Raw genomic sequence first — 17,684 nt, 5'->3', positions numbered from 1 at the left:
AGCATATGTTAGTACCTAGTTCTACACCCACTATTGGGCACTGATGACGTTAGTGGGGATGTCGTGGTATTTAGTCAAATACTATGCATGATGGAGCTGATGGTTATAGTGTCTAGTGGGTGACCACCATGGGTCTATACCTTGCGCTTTCCTTTAAGGGTGAATCTAGATTCATCTAGGTATATATATTTGGAAAATCATGCGCTTGATGAGGTTTACTCTCGATGGCGAGATGTTATCCATTCACCTCTCAAGTTGGTTGTCATGGGGACGGGCAGCACGTGCCAACGGAAATGAACAAACTAAACAGCTTTAAGCACTTCAAATAACACTGAACTAAAAGAGATGCACGACACACGAGATGGGGAGTGGCTGATTTCCACCCCTAGAGAGCACTGGCCCCAAACCGTGGCGCCCTTTTCCGTATTCCTTTATATTGCTTCAACTCAGTACATTGCCGGTACTCCATCCTGTGCACCTGCACACAGAAGCGTGCTAGAGAATGAGCCCTTGGCTCATATTTAAAGACCCTTTGCGCTTCAAAAGAAGCTACATTGAAAAGCTTCAAGTTCTAAAAGCATCTGGCTCAAAAGCTGGTTCTGAAAATCAGCCAGCGCAAATTACAAAAATCCGTTAGGTGCCACGTGAGTGGCGTAAAATGTGGGCGTCCGTAGAGTTTGCCATGTCATCATGTCAACGAAAAATCTTGAAGCTCCGTACAATATGCCACGTCATCAATTTCTACGCAAGGAGGTGTGTCCTGCTTTATTTAGGTCACTTGGGCCCCCATTGGACGGGGTCCCAGAAGTTGGTAAAAACTTCTTATATTGCTTCTTCTTCTTCTGCTACTTCTTCTTAGGGTTTGCAGGTTGGCTCCGTTCTGCAGTGGCTTGACAGGTCAGCAGTTTGTGACATTGGCCATGAATACTAAAGCAAAGTTGGGTGTGGAAAAGCATAAATTCTACTTGCAAGAAGAGTTTTGACTACGCTCTTAAACATAAAGTCAGTCAGTTGTTGAAAAACAAAAAGCATTCTCAGAAGGAAAACAAATCAGAGGATTACCTCGATTACCTAGGCCAAGAAGCGTGTGCGCTTCAAGGATGATTCGAGTTCATCTTCGTCTTCGTCTTCAGAAAGTTCGGAGAGTTCCTCTTCGCAAACATCATCTTCCTTCATCCTTAGATGGTTCCAAGCCATAATCACATCGGCCTTGTACTGTTGTGTCAACCACATTGAGGAAAACAATTTTTTCAATTGACCCACTTGGTCAGTGCTTGGTGTAAAGGAGAAGAGTGTATTCCCTTTCAAAAAGGATGCTGCCTTCCGTATCTTAGAGGCTTCTGTGAAGTTGCTATTTGACCGAGGTAGCCGGCATAATCCTTTGCCTTGTGACCCTTCTGAGAATGCTTTCTAGATTTCATTAACTCGTTGACTTTAATCTCAAGAGCTTCATCAAACTCCTCCTTGGAATAAAGCTTGTGCCTTTTTGCACTTGGCTTGGTTTTGCTCTTCATTGCTGACTTCATTGGTGTTTTACTGGCCTGGTATCTGTCATAAAGCTCTAGAAATTTACGATCCTTTGAATATCTGACAAGTCGCTTGTATTCCGACGTGTCAAGAGCTTTTATTGTAGGCATGCCATGTCAGCAATATGGCAAAAACTTCCACGTCATCAAGTTTGTGCACTGCCACGCCATCAAAACTGTCTGCCCTTGTCCGGTCAATATTGCCACGCCATCAAGTTTGTGACAACATCAGCACCCTGCTGCATCAGCATGCCCTGCTGCCTGGATGCCATGTGGGCTGCAAGGCCAGCAATTTGGTGACAAAAGCAGTTTCACATTCTGGCAGACAACCTTCAATGGTCAATGTTGTTGTAGAAGGAACGAAACTGCATTTTCTATCTCTATCCACACAATATACTTACCGGAACTTTACACATTCACTTGACATGTTAAGATGTAGACATGAATTTATTTCTTGAAGGGGTCTAACCTGCCGCTTAAAGGCTATTTACCTCCTCCTCCTATTCTCAAAAACCTGGTGCAATTATCTATCAAATCAGAACATTTCTAATTACTTTAACTAATACATCCTGTACGAAAATGGCATCACTTCTTATTTGATGTAATGGCATAGCAATTAGCTTTGACATGGATATTGATTTTCCTTGCATGTGGTGTTCATTTATTAGCATAATCGATTGCTGTATTCATCAATGGCAGTATTTATTTGTGAAAAATACTAGGGACGGTTTTCCTCAAAATCGATTTTTTCTCTTCATACAATATCTTGAATTTCATAATGTTATTTGATCACGGTTCCAAGTATTTTTCAAAAGGGCCAGTTTCAAGGGAAAGGCAGATTCTAAAATGGAGAAGAAACCTTTTGTCTTCATGTTGGATGCAATTTTACCAATATTTCTATCGGCAATGAGCTTCTTTTACAATAGTAATGCTCTAGTATCAAATAAAGGAATGCTATCCTTAAAGGATTACCTATGTTTGGGGTGAGACTGTGCATCTCTTCGAATGATGGAAACTCGGTTTTTTCACTTCTTGAAGTAAGATTCAATTTGAAACTAACTTTATAAAAACCTGTACCTATGCTTGGGCATTATGACTTGAGTACGGATAATTTAGAGTTGTCCAAACTATGCATGATTATGTGCTTGACCTTCCATTTTGTGTTTGTGTAAAGTTGCACATGTCAAGGTTTAAGGATGATGATATAGTTGTGGGAGCAGACATTTACATTGGCTTGTGGATACCTACCATTTGTCTCATCTTTAAGCTGTTTTTATTAGGTTGTATTGAGTCAAAGGTAGCTAGCTGCATTTTGATTTTTCAGTGGCTCTTCATTGTGTGTTTTGTGTCAGTATTAGTTTTTCTTTAGCTTTTTTAAAATAGTTCTTAAGGTAACGAAGAATTTGCATTTTTATGTCATAATGTTGTTATTGTAAATGCATGAATTAGAATTCCGAACTTGCGCACTCTTGTCTCATGTCCTTGATAGTCAGGACTTCTGAGTTTTTGGTAGACATAGACGGAGGTCATTGAATGAAGCTTTTATAATCATTTTCTATGTTGTAGTCAATTAAAAACATACATTTTTTCTTTCCAAGTTTGTGTTTGGATCTTTAATGTGTGATTTGTGCAAGTGTGTAGCTTCTCTTACCCTTTTAATGGCTAATAATTACAGATCTTTCTAATTTCATGAAGGTGTATATTGGTGCATCCAGTTTGAGAGTTTGGAAGTCTGTGTAGATTAAGGGAGTTCAAATGACACACTTCAGCATCAAGGTTTTTCTTGTTAAAGGGTTTTGGTGATAACAAAAGCACCTAAAGTGATGGATTTCCGTACAAAAGTACAGTAACTCTAGTGTGAATCAAGCTTTTCTTCCTTTCCGAGAGACAAGGAATTCGACTATGTTTTAGAGAAGATCTCATGGCTCCCAAAAAGGTTCAGCTTTTCAAACCTTTGTTTGTAAAGGCACTCTTTTTCTTTTGCTGAAAATTGATGTCTCAAGTTAGAAATAGTGCTCTCTCTCTCTCTCTCTCTCTCTCTCTCTCACACACACACACACACACACACACGCACACACGCACACACACGCACGTATCCACAATCAGCAGATTCAGCACCATAGCAAGGATCTGGCTTAGCTCCCACTCCCTTCGATGTGGGAGAGGGGCATAGGGGCACTCGGGAAGAGTCCTTTCTATATGCCCTTTCTGACCCAGTTACTTTGCTGACTCTCAATTGGCATCAAGCATTGAGAGTCATCGATCAGCTCAACATGGAGCATGCTGCATTTGGTCCCATATGTCCTATTTGTGCGTCGAGACATTAATGCTCTCTCTCTCTCTCTCTCTCTCTCTCTCTGGTCGTCTCAGGTCGCAGACACAGGCAACCACAGATTGCAAATCCTAACTGCGCAGGCGTCTGGAGGTTTTCCTCACCAGCGCGCAGCCATCTTGCTCGTCAATCCCAACAGGTGCCTTGCGCGTTCTGCCCACCTGTGCGAGCTGTCTGTCTGCGCGCCCTGCACGTGCTGACATGCTCCAGCCCTGCGCGTCTTCACCTGCAAGCTCTGAACTTGATCTGTCCTGCACACACTGCGTGATTTCCTCGCAGCAGTACCCCTCAGCGTGGTGGTTTTGCCTCTGCGCAGTCAGCTCCCCGCAGGTACATACATCACACCCCCCCCCCCCCCCCCCCCCCCCCCCCCCCCCCTTCCCCCTTTAGCCCGCAGGTACATACACCCGGCAAAATTCAAAAAATTCCAGGAGGAATTTCCACAGTAATTCCCATAGTCTTGGCTTTTCCGGATTTTCCGAGCTTTCGAATTTTCAAAAACCTGCATTTTTCAGAACTGCACGGATTTTTTACAAGGAATTTGGAAACTGCAGAATTCACAGAAATTGCACATTGACACGTATGGAAAGCAAATATATGCCATGTAGGCTGAATGTGGAAACAAATGTATGCATAATGCGGTCCGTATAGGTCGCTCTCTCCTCTCTTTTAGAAAGTGAATCAAATAACTGAAACAAATAAGGCAAGAAAGATGGCGGCGCACTACATGGTCACAAGCAAGAGGATGACAACCATTGAAAGGGAGTTGAAAGAATGCAAAGCCCACATGGATGAGTGGAAGAAAGAGAAGAATTTAATTCTTGAATGGAAAAAGAGGGAGGAACAGGCGAGGGAACTAGAACGCAAGGAGTTCCGGGATGAAATTCAAGCTTTAAAAGGTAGCATCTCAGCCCTTAGGAAGGAACTCGACGAAACCAAAGAGGGAGGACGCCTTGAAGATGGAGAAATTCAGCCATCAATGATCGATGAGCTGAATAGTATACGAGAACAAGTCAAAGAAATAAAGGAGGAAGGAGAAAAGAAGACCTCATGGGTGGAGGTTCTCTCCAAAACGCAAAAGAAGATGGATGAGGCTGAAACATGGATTGAGGTTGTCAAGAAGGGAAAGGGCAAGGAAATCCCGACTACACCTGACATCATCAACAAGACACTTGAAGAGGAACAACGAAGAAGGGTACGCACTCTACACGTGAGAGTGACTGGCCTAAAAGATTCAGATAAGGTGGACCAAGAGGTGAAGAGCCTCATGTCCATGATGGGGGTGGAGAAGCCCTCGCACACACAAGCTTGGAGAGTGGGCAAGAAGAGTGAAGGTAATGGGGAAAGTTCAAAAGGACGGGCTCTCATTTTGCGCTTTCCCTCCATGGAAGAAAAGAAAGACTTTTTAAAGAAGAGGCCAACCCTCAAGAAAACAGGTATCTTTTAGGAGATGATTTTACGCTCTCATAGCTTGCACATATGAGAGAGGTCATTCTAGAGATTATAGCAGCAAGGGAGAAGGGAAAGTTAGCTTTCTACAAAAATGGACGAGTAGTGATTACAGAGCACCGCTCTACATGACGGTGCGAGACCTGTGGGACCACTCTCAGGATGGCGGTTTGGAACTGTAATGGTTCGTATAGACTTGATGTGGGGGCCTGTGAGGATAGCTTCAAAGACAGAGACATTGTTTTCTACTCAGAGACTCATCAGGCTCCAGGACAGTTGATGCCGCACATATCAGGATACAGACGGGAGACAGCTTGCCGGACAAGCACCAGATTTGCGCATGGGACTAGAGGATCAGGAGGTGTAGCAGTTCTTTTCAGAGAGGAGCTCCAACCACTATTGCACATAGTTCGGAGAGATGATCAGGCCAGATACTTGTGGGTGAGGCTGAGGGCAGAAACTGGACGTTTCTTGTACATCGCCATATGCTATTTTCCTCCCAGCACTTCAGTATATGCGTCATCCAGAGGACAGAGTCCTTACTCTGTACTTGATGATGATATTTGGGAGTTCTCCAGAGATGGAGACATCATACTCCTGGGGGATTTCAATGCCCGTACAGGCAGCTCACAGACGGTCTTCTATGACACCTCAGAGGAGATGCTTAGAGAGTTAGAGCTAGAGGAGATGGGACTTGAGAGATGCTCACACGACAAAGAGCATACAGAGTATGGGAGATACCTGAGGGAGATGACGACTACTCACAGTTTAGCCATACTGAATGGCTTACCGACTTTCCCATTGTCTGCAGGTTTTACTTGTTTTCCACACAGGCATGGGTCCAACATTGTAGACTATGTTCTGACACATCCGAGCTTTATCTCTCACATTCAGGATTTCACAGTGGGGCCCAGGCCTGTAGGGATAGCAATAGATCATGCACTTTTGACATTATCAGTCTCCTTTGAGTAAAGTACATCTCAGGCCTCACGGGGTGGTAGACAATGGACATCCACGCTATACTTTTACACCAGAGACTGACTCAGTCTATGCAGAGGAGATACGTAGGCTTTTATGCACATCAGAGCCAGTATACACAGTGGAGGAGATCACATCTATGCTGACAGTGACATTACATGGGGCAGCGGCAGAGGCATACCCACACACTCAGCCTGGTCAGAGACGTCGTTCTGGGCACATGCCTCAGAACAGCTGGTATGATGAGGAGTGTCGACAGATTAGAGCTCAGATACAGCGCGAGCTTACATTGGGAGTGATCACTTATAGACAGTCTCGTATTGCTACACGACGACTAGTGCGACGGAAGAAGCGAGCTTTCTTGGTCCAGATGGAGCAAGATTTGTATCAGCTCTTCCTTAGTAGAGATTCAGGAGAGGCTTGGCGTCTATTCCATGAGCAGTCTCCCCCACCAGTGATTACTTCTACAGAGATATGGGGGCAGTATGCAGCATCTTTATACATTGTACTTGGACAACCACCACTACCAGATCCACCACAACCATGTCCGGCTACAAGCACCTTCTTTACCACTGAGATGGTAAAGGAGGCCATTGACAGGATGAAGACCAGACGGGCACAGGATCATGAGGGTTTGGTAGCAGAGCACATTATACATGCTGGGGATTTGTTGGCAGAGATGCTTGCACGGTTATTTAACCGTGTCATGTGTGAGGGCTTCCCTGAGTCTTGGAGATTATCTACTATTGTACCTATCTTCAAGACAGGAGACCCCACTGTGCCGGGGAATTACCGTGCTATCATGGTAGGACACACATTGGCACGTTTATATGCATCCATCCTTGAGCATAGGCTGAGCAGTTGGGCAGAGATTATGGGCATACTGGCACCTGGGCAAGTTGGTTTCAGGAGGGGTTTCTCCACACTAGATCATGTCTTTACACTCAGAGCTATCATTGAGGAGGGTCGAGCACATTGTAGACGGATATACTGCAGCTTTGTGGATTTCCGCAAAGCTTTTGACACAGTACCGAGGGCCAGATTGATGCGCCGACTTATAGAATTGGGGGTACCCACAAAGCTGATATGGGGGATTATGGCATTGTACAGTTCAGTGATGGGCCATGTACGCATATCAGAGGGGATATCTGACATAGTTCACTCCACTATCGGAGTGAAACAGGGATGCCCACTGTCCTCTACTTTATTTGGTATGTATGTTGATGAGGTCTCTGATTATATTGACAGAGGAGGAGATAGAGGTGCTCAGCTTGCTGGGACATGGATCCTTCTTTTATTATATGCTGACGATATCGTGTTGATATCAGAGACATTTGGACGCATTGCATAGTTTTGCAGAGGATAGTGGATCGTCTGTCAACCTTGGTAAAACCAAGGTCATGGTATTTAATACCACGCCACAGTGGGTTAGGAGATCAGCACCTACTTTCACATATGGGCAGGACAATATGGAGTACACTGATTCATACACATATCTTGGGGTGGTCTTTAGTGGACCGAGGTTCACACTGAAAGTGGCAGCAGACACTAGATTGACTCGTGCCTATGTAGCCCTAGGTGGTTTAGAGAGGATTTGTTCGCAGGTTCTGTTCGAGGAACCTCGAACAAAGCTATGGCTTTTCGACACTTTGGTTGCTTCAGTTATGCACTACGGTGTTCAGGTTTGGGGGCCGTCTGTTGACAGTGCTGGATGGAGTAATATGGAGAGACCCTTGATATCTATGATTTCTAGGCTGATTAGAGCCAAGGCCTCAGTCCCACATGACATCATACGAGCGGAGCTGGCTGCCCCACCTATGGAGGTTGATGCTCTCACCAGATCAGTATCATTTGTCCACAGTGTATGGGATACCACCAGGGACAGGTATGCCAGGCTTGCTCTTGAGTCATCTAGACAGCTGGCATTACAGGGAGATACATCATGTTGGTATGCACAGATGAGCTCATGGTTTCAAAGGCACGGTTTCAGCATGGACAGGCTGCCCCCTTTCCAGTATTCTCTTGATGCACCATCTTTGGCTCTTACACGGATGGAGACTACTAGACTCATTCGACAGGATCTTATCCAGCTTGATAGCAGGAGGACATGGATAGAGCCAGCACGGGAGGGAGGTACGAAGAGGGTTTTCTATAGAGAGCATCTTCTCCAACTCACGACAGACGGATTCGTCACGCGGCCCAGTTACATGGACACACATCTATCTCATGGGTTACGATGTGCTATAGGCCAGATTCGCACATCTTCACACCAGATTGGGATTGAGACAGGTAGATTCAGAGGCATACCAGCAAACAATAGGATATGTCAGTTATGCCATGCAGAGCCAGAGATAGAGTTTCACTACATATGTCGCTGCACAGTCTACTATGAGATATGGGGACGCTTTCATTGTTTATTCAGAGATGTGTAGCGCGGATAATGCGTCGTGCTCTCTACAGTGTGGGTGCCCCTCAGTGCAATGTGCGTGACAATCTCACTCAACCAAATGAAAACTCTCTCAGACAGAATGAAACACAAAAATAACGGATAACAACACAGAAACAATGGATAACAACAGAGACACAACAGTGGACCAGAACATGTGGACTCGACTAGCTCAAAGAACCATGTACAGACCCTGGCGTGGCAGCACACTCCGCTCCAGCCCAGGACTCACAGGTACAAATGGGGTGTCGAGGCTCAGATGTGCAGGGATGGTGAAGCAGTGTTCTGTGTAAGACTCTCTAGACGACTACGTGCAAGATAAGATAGGACTGCCCCCAAAAATGACTACTCATATGTACAACCATAAGAGCCACCAACGGCCCATAAAGAACATCATCTAAGTCTATCCCCACTGGGTGGCGGTGGTGACCTGGCCACGATGTCCACTAGACCACCCTGCCACGTGTCTGCCCAAGTGTGAACCGACCAGACCAAAGGCCAACTGACCAAAGCCCAACTATAAACTACTGTCATATGAATTGCCTCTTTTAACTGTTTTTGCTGAGTGTGGACGATATGTTTGAGGTCCACTACCTGTTGAGTTAAGATTCTTATAAGATCCTGAGATGTAGCAATGAAATTGTCCCTATCCATCGCTCGTTTAAGATGCGTTTGCACTTCCCTTGACATACCGTCGTAGCAAGAGCGATGCATACCGTTGGTACCTTGCAATGAGAGTGCTGCATTGATAATCGTCGAAATGGCTCTTCTGTCTGCCTCTAAAAGTCTGTCAGCTTGAGGCGCAAAAGTCTCATACATGTTATGTTTGTCAAATGTAGGCGCCCCAGAGCTAGATGCCCCTGCAGTATCCTTCAGTGCCCCAACAGTAAGAGTAGTATGTAGTGCCGGCGAGACAACTGGATGTTGTGTTTTAGTGACGGCAACACTACTCACAATAGGTGGTGTGAAAGTGGAGGTGGCCACAGAAGTAGACATACGCACTGCTGGTGCTGTAGTATGGACGTCCGAGATTTTGACCTGCGATTCTGAGAAAGGTAGTGTTGCCAGCTGCGCAGATGAATCTTTTTGTACCTTTGTCCTCTTGCGCGAGATGCCCTTTCCTTTTGCCATTTTGGAACGTTCTTGCTATTTCGGATCATCTGGAAGGGTGTGAACTGCCTTTGCATTCGGCTTTTGCTACATAATTTGTACCACCCAAGACATAATAGGCGCTGCATAGCAATTGAACTTTTCCGCTTTGCCTTTACGTTGAGTCCGAAACCGCTTTGCCCTGTCCTGTAACGCTTTAAACAGCAAATTGTGAAATGGGTATGGCAGGCAATGGTAGAGACAAAAGAGAGCATCGCATATTGTTGGAGAACCTGGAGAAGATGAAACCCTTGATCTTTCAGGTGCTCGCAGTAAAAAATAACACTGTAACACTGAATACAGTTGCTGACTCCTGTGATAGTCTGGGTGTGAGTCCAGCAAAAGTTCCTGACAAGCATTTGCCGTTTCTTCTGGTGAAAGATTCGAGAAGGTTTTTGTTGCGGGCAGAGGTGTCAGCACAGTCAATATTCCTATTGCCTGTCCGATATCCTCCGCTGTGAGTGCGGTATCATTCAACTTTGGAAAAGTTAGTAAGAGGGAACATAGCTTGGCAATAGAGATATTGGCAGACAAATTGGTCTCAGCCAACTTTTGGAGACCCAAGTGTATCAGTTGTTGTTGGGAGAACACCTCCTTCAGTGCTGGATTCGGAGCCTGTAGATGATATATCATAATTAAAGGTACCTTGGAGAGAGCACCAGACGGGCGAGGCACCTGGAGAGTAGTGACTCTGTCAACAGTGGCTGACTGTGGTGAATCTTCCTCAGAAGATTCCTCTGAAATCTGCTCTGAACTGGGAGTATAGTCTGATTTGCTGTCAGAACTATCCCCAGATGCAGAGGACTCGTCCTCCGATTGTAGATGCTTTTCCCTGTTTCGAGTACGAACCATCTTACTAGACTGTGCGTGGGCTTCCAGTGAGAAAGTTGAGTAAGCGGTGTTGAGGAGCTCAGGAGACCTTGCCGCTGATTTGTGAACTGTGAAGACTCTGTGAAGACTCTGTGCTATTGATAAGAAGAATTAGGCCTAAAATGAACCTTATATTCACGCTAAAGTAGCTTTTCAGTATTCTTATCAAGCTGCTTTTATTTTTAGGATTTTTATGTTGCTTTTGCGCAAGGCCAAGCTAGGGCGAGGAAAAAAGCGATGGAAAAGGAAGGGTGAGGGCGAGCAGCTAAGACGGACCTAGGCATGGGCTAGGGCGAGGAAAAAGGGCGAGGGCGAGGGCGAGGAGTGGGGGGGCTAGGCGAGGGAAAAGGGCGAGGAGCGAGGGTAGGAGAGGACGAGGGCGAGGGCGAGGGCGAGGAGTGGGAGGGGTAGGCGAGGGCGAGAGGTGGAGGGGCTAGGCGAGGGAAAGGGCGAGGGCGAGGAGGTGGTAGGGTTAGGGCGAGGGCGAGGGCGAGGAGTGGGAGGGGTAGGGCGAGGGCGAGGAGTGGGAGGGGTAGGCGAGGGCGAGAGGTGGAGGGGCTAGGCGAGGGAAAGGGCGAGGGCGAGGAGGTGGTAGGGTTAGGGTTAGGGCGAGGGCGAGGGCGAGGAGTGGGAGGGGTAGGGCGAGGGCGAGAGGGTGAGGGGGAAAGGGCAAGGGACTTGCAATTCCACATTAATTCAGGGCTTACCCCACTAAGCTCAACTAAGCTCCGCTGCAGAAATAGTAGCTTATCATTAGTAGCAGACTGAGCACCACCAAAGGCGCCTTGATTTGGCAACTGTCCCCACATCTAATTTCTGGAGGGGATGTGAAAGTTATGAGAGGAAGAGGGAAAGGGAAGGATTAGGACAGAGGCTAGGGGAGTTGGTTCAGAGGAGAGACAAGTTGAGGGGAGGAAAAAAAAACAGTTAGTACTAATCATCAAAACTATCCCAGAGACCTTAAAGATAGAGTAGACCAAAAGAATAACACGCATTGATAATATCGAGTTAGTAGAAAGAATTAGCAATTCATAAACACGAAGTGTCGTCCTACATAAATACCCCACTCAAGGCATTTATAGCTTTATGCATCTCCAAGAACTGAGTTTGACTTGAGAGTAAAATCTGAGAAAAGGAACTTGTTCAGATTGGGGAGATTAGGTTATGTCCAAGAAAGACAAAGATTGAAGACAGATAGAGTGAAGATAGAGTTGATCAAGTCTAGAAGCAACCTATGAGCTTAAGCTAGACCGCGGAAGGAGAGCTGTCTAAGGAAATTTTCTAAGAGAGATAAGATAAATCAGAACAGTAAGATGGGAAAGATAGCGATTCCGAAGTCATTTAAGGGTCATGAGTCTGCAAAGCTCAACACCTTCTCTGATTGTCGTGCGGTTAGACCCTTGAGCGTCTCTCAAGCATGATAGCATTTGATCCGAGATCCATTGACCAAAGGCAGAGAAACTCCTTCGAGAGTGGCTAATTGTACTGCACCATGGGGTAGAATCTCTATCACCTTATATGGTCCTTGCCATGCTGGGACCAACTTCTTTGCTTTTTTCAGAAACTTGGCCTGATAAAGTAGCACCAGTGCTCCTTGTTTTATTTGCGGCTTCCTGAGATGGCGATCATGCCAAGCTTTACGACGAAGCTGTTCTACTTCTAGAGCCAGTGAAGACAAACCTCGGCTTTCCTCCAAAATGAAAAGACGAGGGACTGCTGCCGACCCCAAATTTCCATTGGCACGAAGGCTTCCCACTCGCGGGGACCCTGAGTTGAATTCGAAAGGTGCTATTGCTTCCAACCCGAACGCCAATTGAAATGGAGTGTGATTGGTTGTGGCTTTGAAAGAAGTTCGATATGCCCAAAGTGTACCGTGGATAGCTTGAGCCCAAGTTGATGGATGAAGATGACATGCTTTCCGCAGGAGTGCTATCAGAACCTTATTAGTGCTCTCTGCCTGCCCATTTGCTCTAGGGTAATAAGAACAAGATTTTCTGTGAAAAATCTTGTAGTTGGCTAGCAAGGTAGAAATTGTTTCATTCACAAAGTGACTACCCCTGTCACTGGTGATTTCCAATGGACATCCAAACCTGCACAAAATATTTTCATAGAGAAACTTGGCTACTGTAGTGCCAATGCAGTCCGATGTGGCAAGTACCTCTGCCCACTTTGTTGCGTAGTCGGTAGCCACCAAGAGATACTTTTGATTGCCGGGTTGGGCAGAGGGAGTAATTGGGCCTACAAAATCTATGCCCCACCTCTCAAAGGGTTGCCATGTCATAGAGACCTGCAGAGGACGGTTAGACTGTTTGCTTGGTTTAGGGCCACAGCGCTGACATACATCACATACCTTTACATAGGCGATTGCATCGCGGAAAATATAGGGCCACCACAAGCCACACTGGAGAATCTTTTGTGCAGTAATATGGCCAGGGTAATGGCCACCAGTGGGACCACTATGGGCATCCTCTAAAATATACTCGACTTCGTGAGGGGAGACACACCGCCTCAGAACACCATCTTGCCTTGATTTGTATAACTGGCCCCCAATGAGAGTGAAAGGTCTAGACTTTAGCAACAGGCGTCTCTTCTGTAGGGGAGAAGCATTCTCAGGGTAAAGGCCCCTAGAAAGCAGATGCAAAACATCGCCGTACCATTCCGGTGTGGTATCCACCTTAAAAAGACTGCTGTCCGGAAAGTCGTCAGCAACCCTTGTTGCTTCTTCACCAGTGTAAACGCGAGAAAGATGGTCGGCGAGGACATGATGTTTGCCGGGCCTGAGTACCACTTCGAAGTCGAACTCTTGAAATAAGAGTAGCCATCGCCATACTCTACCTGCAACCTGCGGCTTGTTGAGCAGATATCTGAGGGCATGGTGATCAGTAATAACTGTGAAGTGGACCCCTAATAAGTAGTTCCTAAATTTTTGCAGAGCATACACAATGGATAAACCTTCCCTTTCTGTGGTGCTATAGTTACACTCTGCCTTGGTGAGTAGGCGACTTGCATAGTGAACAGGGCGATCCAGGTTATACTCCTTACTAGGCTGAGTCAGCACTGCTCCCACAGCCAGTTGATTGGCATCTGTATGCACATGAAAGGTTAGAGACCAATCGGGAGCTACTAAGATAGGCGCCTCTGTGAGGCGTTTTTTAAGGTATGCAAAAGCTTCTGACTCTGCCTTTGACCATTGAAAGGGAACAGCAGCACTGGTTAGACGGGTCAGGGGTTGAGCCACCTGTGCATACATGCGTATAACCCTGCGATGATACCCTGTGTGGCCTACAAAGCTCTGTACCCCTTTTGGGTTGATGGGAGGTGGTAACCTTAAGATTGCCACAATCTTCTCTGGGTCAGGAGCTAAACCTTTAGCCGACACCACATGGCTTAGAAGTGTGCCTTCAGTAACCAAAAAATGACATTTGTTAGGATTTAGCTTTAGACGCGCCTCTCTGCACCTGAGAAAGACAGCAGAGAGTTGAGAGAGGTGTTCCTCTAGGTTTTCCACTGGGGTTGAACATTGAGCACCTGAGAAGGTCGAAAAATCGTCCATGAAGATGCGAAGATGATCCGTAAGCAGAGGACAAAAGATGAGATATACCGCCCTATTGAAAGAAGGTGGAGCATTTTTCAACCCAAAAGACATTCGAGTGTACATAAAAATACCCCAAGGAGTCACAAAAGCCGTTTTCAGTTGATCACCTGGATGGATGCCCAACTGATTGTATCCACTAAACCCATCCATGAAACTGTACAATACATGCCGTGCTACATCTTCGAGCACACGCTCGGTGAAAGGTGTTGGGAACCCATCTGGGATAGTTACCTTATTTAGAGCACGGTAATCGACGCACACGCGGATTTTGTTGGATTGCTTCTTCGGCGCTATCACCATGGGTGATAACCACTCAGAGTGCTCCACAGGTACTATGATCCCTGCCTCTTGCATTTTTTCTAACTCTGCCTTGACCGCCTCAGCATACTTCGGGTTGAGCTTGTAAGCTCGGCCTCTTACAGGCTTAGCCCCTTCGACCAGGGGTATAGTGTGGACACCCAATTTTGGTGGAATCCCCTCTAAATCCTTGTATGACAAAGCGAAAACATCTTTAAAAGAGTGAATGAAGGAGACGACCTGATTTAGTAGTGCGGGATGCTCCCATAACCAAGCTGCTAACAGTATGTGCTGAGGGTTGTCAGGATCTCCCAGGTTGACTTCTCTGACCGGTTCTGGGGTTGTAGCTGGAGAGGGTGCTTCTGAAGATGAGAGGTGAGCTGCCTCTTGGAGCTTCAAGACATCATGAGCAGGGGTTTGATCGATTGGAAACTCTGCATACTCTTCTTTTAACCATCCCTGTGGGAGCTCCTCGAAGGGCAAATCTTCCGATGCAGACAACCTGACAGAGTGCTTTTGAATGGGGTCCAACTTGAGAGATGCTCCAGGAAGGGGGGAATCTTTGGCTAGCGCATGCAGAGGAGATTTCTTCCCCCTTCGGTGATGTGTGATAGGTTCCCCAAGACCGAGGGCTTCCATCGGCGGTTCATTCGACGCATGAGAATGTGGGGCTGACACACTTATTTCTTCGACTGTTGTACTGTCTGTAGGACTTTGGACATCGGTGTCCTCCTGAGGATTTTGAAGAGAGAGTGTAACTGGCGGCACAGGTAAGTTTTGAGTAGAGACCATGTAGCATGGCATCGAAGCGGTAGCTTCCAACCACTGTAGCAGGTCCTCGTCAGACCCATCAAGTGGAATGGGCTGCTCGGGGTTAGGGTTGGACTGTACTGTCCATGAGCTGTACTGAGCCACTGGATCCATCCCTCCTTCAAGCCGGATTGGTTGCATTTGGGAGCCGGGAGTGGATATCCACATGGCGTCGTTTCCCCAATCATGAAGTGCCTTCGTATGCCGCAACCATGGTCTACCAATCAGCAAGGGAAATCCTCCCTCCACTTGAGGAAGACTGACCACCACAAAATCCAAGCTAAAAGTGAAGTCTTGTACCTTCAAAGGTACCTTCTCTATTATGCCCACAGGATAGACTGTCCGTTGGTCTGCCAATGTAACAGTGAACGGAGCAGGGCGAGTAGGCTGCAGACCTAAGGCTGACATGGTAAATTCGGGCATTAGGTTGATTCCAGACCCGCCATCCACTATGACGCCTGAGAACGACTGCCCTAGAATAGATACAGTAAGGCGTGGACTTTTATAATCGGTGAGGGGAGCAGCCGGATATGAAATCATGTAGGACTCCAGGGGCTGCACAGGTAGGTGCCCGCCACTAGGCCCGGTACCGGGGTACAAAGATTGAATTATTGAGAGTGTGTCACTTCTAAGAGTTGCATCGAGCCGAAGCATCTCATAAAGAGATATTTGTTGAAAGGTGTTCTTCAAGATTGCTTCCGCAGTGGGCCTATCTTCTACAACCTGGGCCTCCTCGGAAACTTTGACCTGTTGCAAATCAGCTACTGCTGCCAGGAAAGCTCCATCAATGTCCGAAAGCATAGAGATTGGCCTATTCTTTGCACCATTTACGGGTGCGCCATTTTGAACAGGTTGCTGAATTGTTGGACCGGATGGTCCAGTTGGCAACCTTAAACCCAGGGCTGCTCTTTGTGCTCGAGTGAGCACCCCAGTAGGCTCTGCTGCTCGTTGTGGCTGAACTGTATGTGTAGGAGGTGCTGGCTGAGGAGTGGTGTTCACTGTGATTAGATTGATTTTCGGGAATGTAAACTCTTGTTGATTTTGATTTGGGCCTGAAGAAGAGGATGCCCTTTGTTTGGGACAATCTTTACTGTAGTGGTCCTTAGACACCGGACAATGTCTGCAAGGAGGAGACCCCTCAGGTAAAGGACACTTACTTTGATAATGCCCATATTCACCGCATGTGTAGCATAGGATTGGCCGATTTGACGGACGAAAGGGGGGACGAGGTGGTCGCTGCTCTTGTTGTTGCATGGTGCTGGAGGCTGAGGTGTAGAAACTTTGGGGAACTGAGGGAGTACTGGTATGATAAAAATTGTGGGGTGCAAAGTTGTTGTGCATACCGTGCTGCATAGGGGGTGTTGTCAGTAGAGGAGGTAACTGGTTTTGATGGCCGTAGGGTGAGACCATGTTGGATGCAGGTGCTAGCCCTTGTTGGATGGAAGGACCAAGATTTTGTTGTATTTGTCGCAATCCTTTGAGGTAGTAACAATCCTTATCCTCATGTCCAGATTTCTCACAGAAGTGGCAGTAAACCCGAAGGGGGCATTCCTGTGGGGGGTGCCCTGTAGAGCGGCATGAGCTACACCAAACCATGGCCTTAGTCTCTTGCTGACATTTGAGCTCTTCTAACTCGCGCTTAATCTGTTCCAATGCCTCATTATGTGTAGGCTTCTCTTGTCTAAGAGAGAAGGACCTCTCCTCTTGAAGAGCTCGTTGTAGCTTTAGGGCTTCCAGTTCCCTGCGTAAAGAAGTTAAAGGATCAGTAGGACTACCTTCCGAGAACACAGAGGGAGTATCTATTTGAGGAGAGTTGTTGAAGAGCTTCCTAGCTCCCTCTATTCTAGTAGCAGCTACGATGAACTCGTCGAGGGTGGCGTCGGGTCGGAGACTCTCTCAGAGTTTTTGCTGAGAAGTTTTGGGAAGCGCCTTCTCCACCCACTTTTTAACCATGAATTCACCGGGTTGTTGGGGAAGCTTGGCCACCAATGACTTAGTTTTAGTCATAAGCTCCGCAAAAGTCTCCTCAGGCTTGAGCACCATGTTGGCCAACTCATCCAACACCTTCTCCTGGTAGTCACCCGGCCTGAAGGCTGCACAGAACTGCTGTCTTAAGGCTGCCCAAGTTGCAAAATGGTTCTCTGCAAATTGGCTGTACCATTTATCTGCTAGGCCATCCAGGGTGGATGGAAATAGTACCAAGTAAGCATCTTCTCTGTTCAGCCCACGTCC

The 17,684-nt window shown here is 46.7% G+C and overlaps 1 protein-coding gene across 7 annotated transcripts in view; it reads left to right on the top strand.

Annotated features, from left to right (window-relative positions):
* Positions 1-17,684, top strand: part of LOC147442030 (dynein regulatory complex subunit 2-like) — a 157,699-nt gene that overhangs the window by 30,158 nt on the left and 109,857 nt on the right. For 5 of the 7 annotated variants that reach the window (XM_086528361.1, XM_086528359.1, XM_086528360.1 and 2 more), the window contains exon 2: positions 3,222-3,462. In XM_086528361.1, coding sequence (XP_086384487.1) covers positions 3,448-3,462 — 15 coding nt within the window. In that variant the 5' untranslated portion in view covers positions 3,222-3,447. Of the gene's footprint in view, positions 1-3,201; positions 3,463-17,684 lie in introns of all 7 variants that reach the window. The other 2 variants (XM_086528356.1, XM_086528357.1) reach the window with 2 other exon arrangements.

Source organism: Adiantum capillus-veneris, chromosome 14 (genome assembly GCF_014529385.1).
Source record: "Adiantum capillus-veneris isolate H3 chromosome 14, ASM1452938v2, whole genome shotgun sequence".
Classification (NCBI taxonomy): Eukaryota; Viridiplantae; Streptophyta; class Polypodiopsida; order Polypodiales; family Pteridaceae; genus Adiantum; species Adiantum capillus-veneris.
Note: the sequence above shows the minus strand (reverse complement) of the source record. Positions and strands in the feature narration are given on the sequence as shown.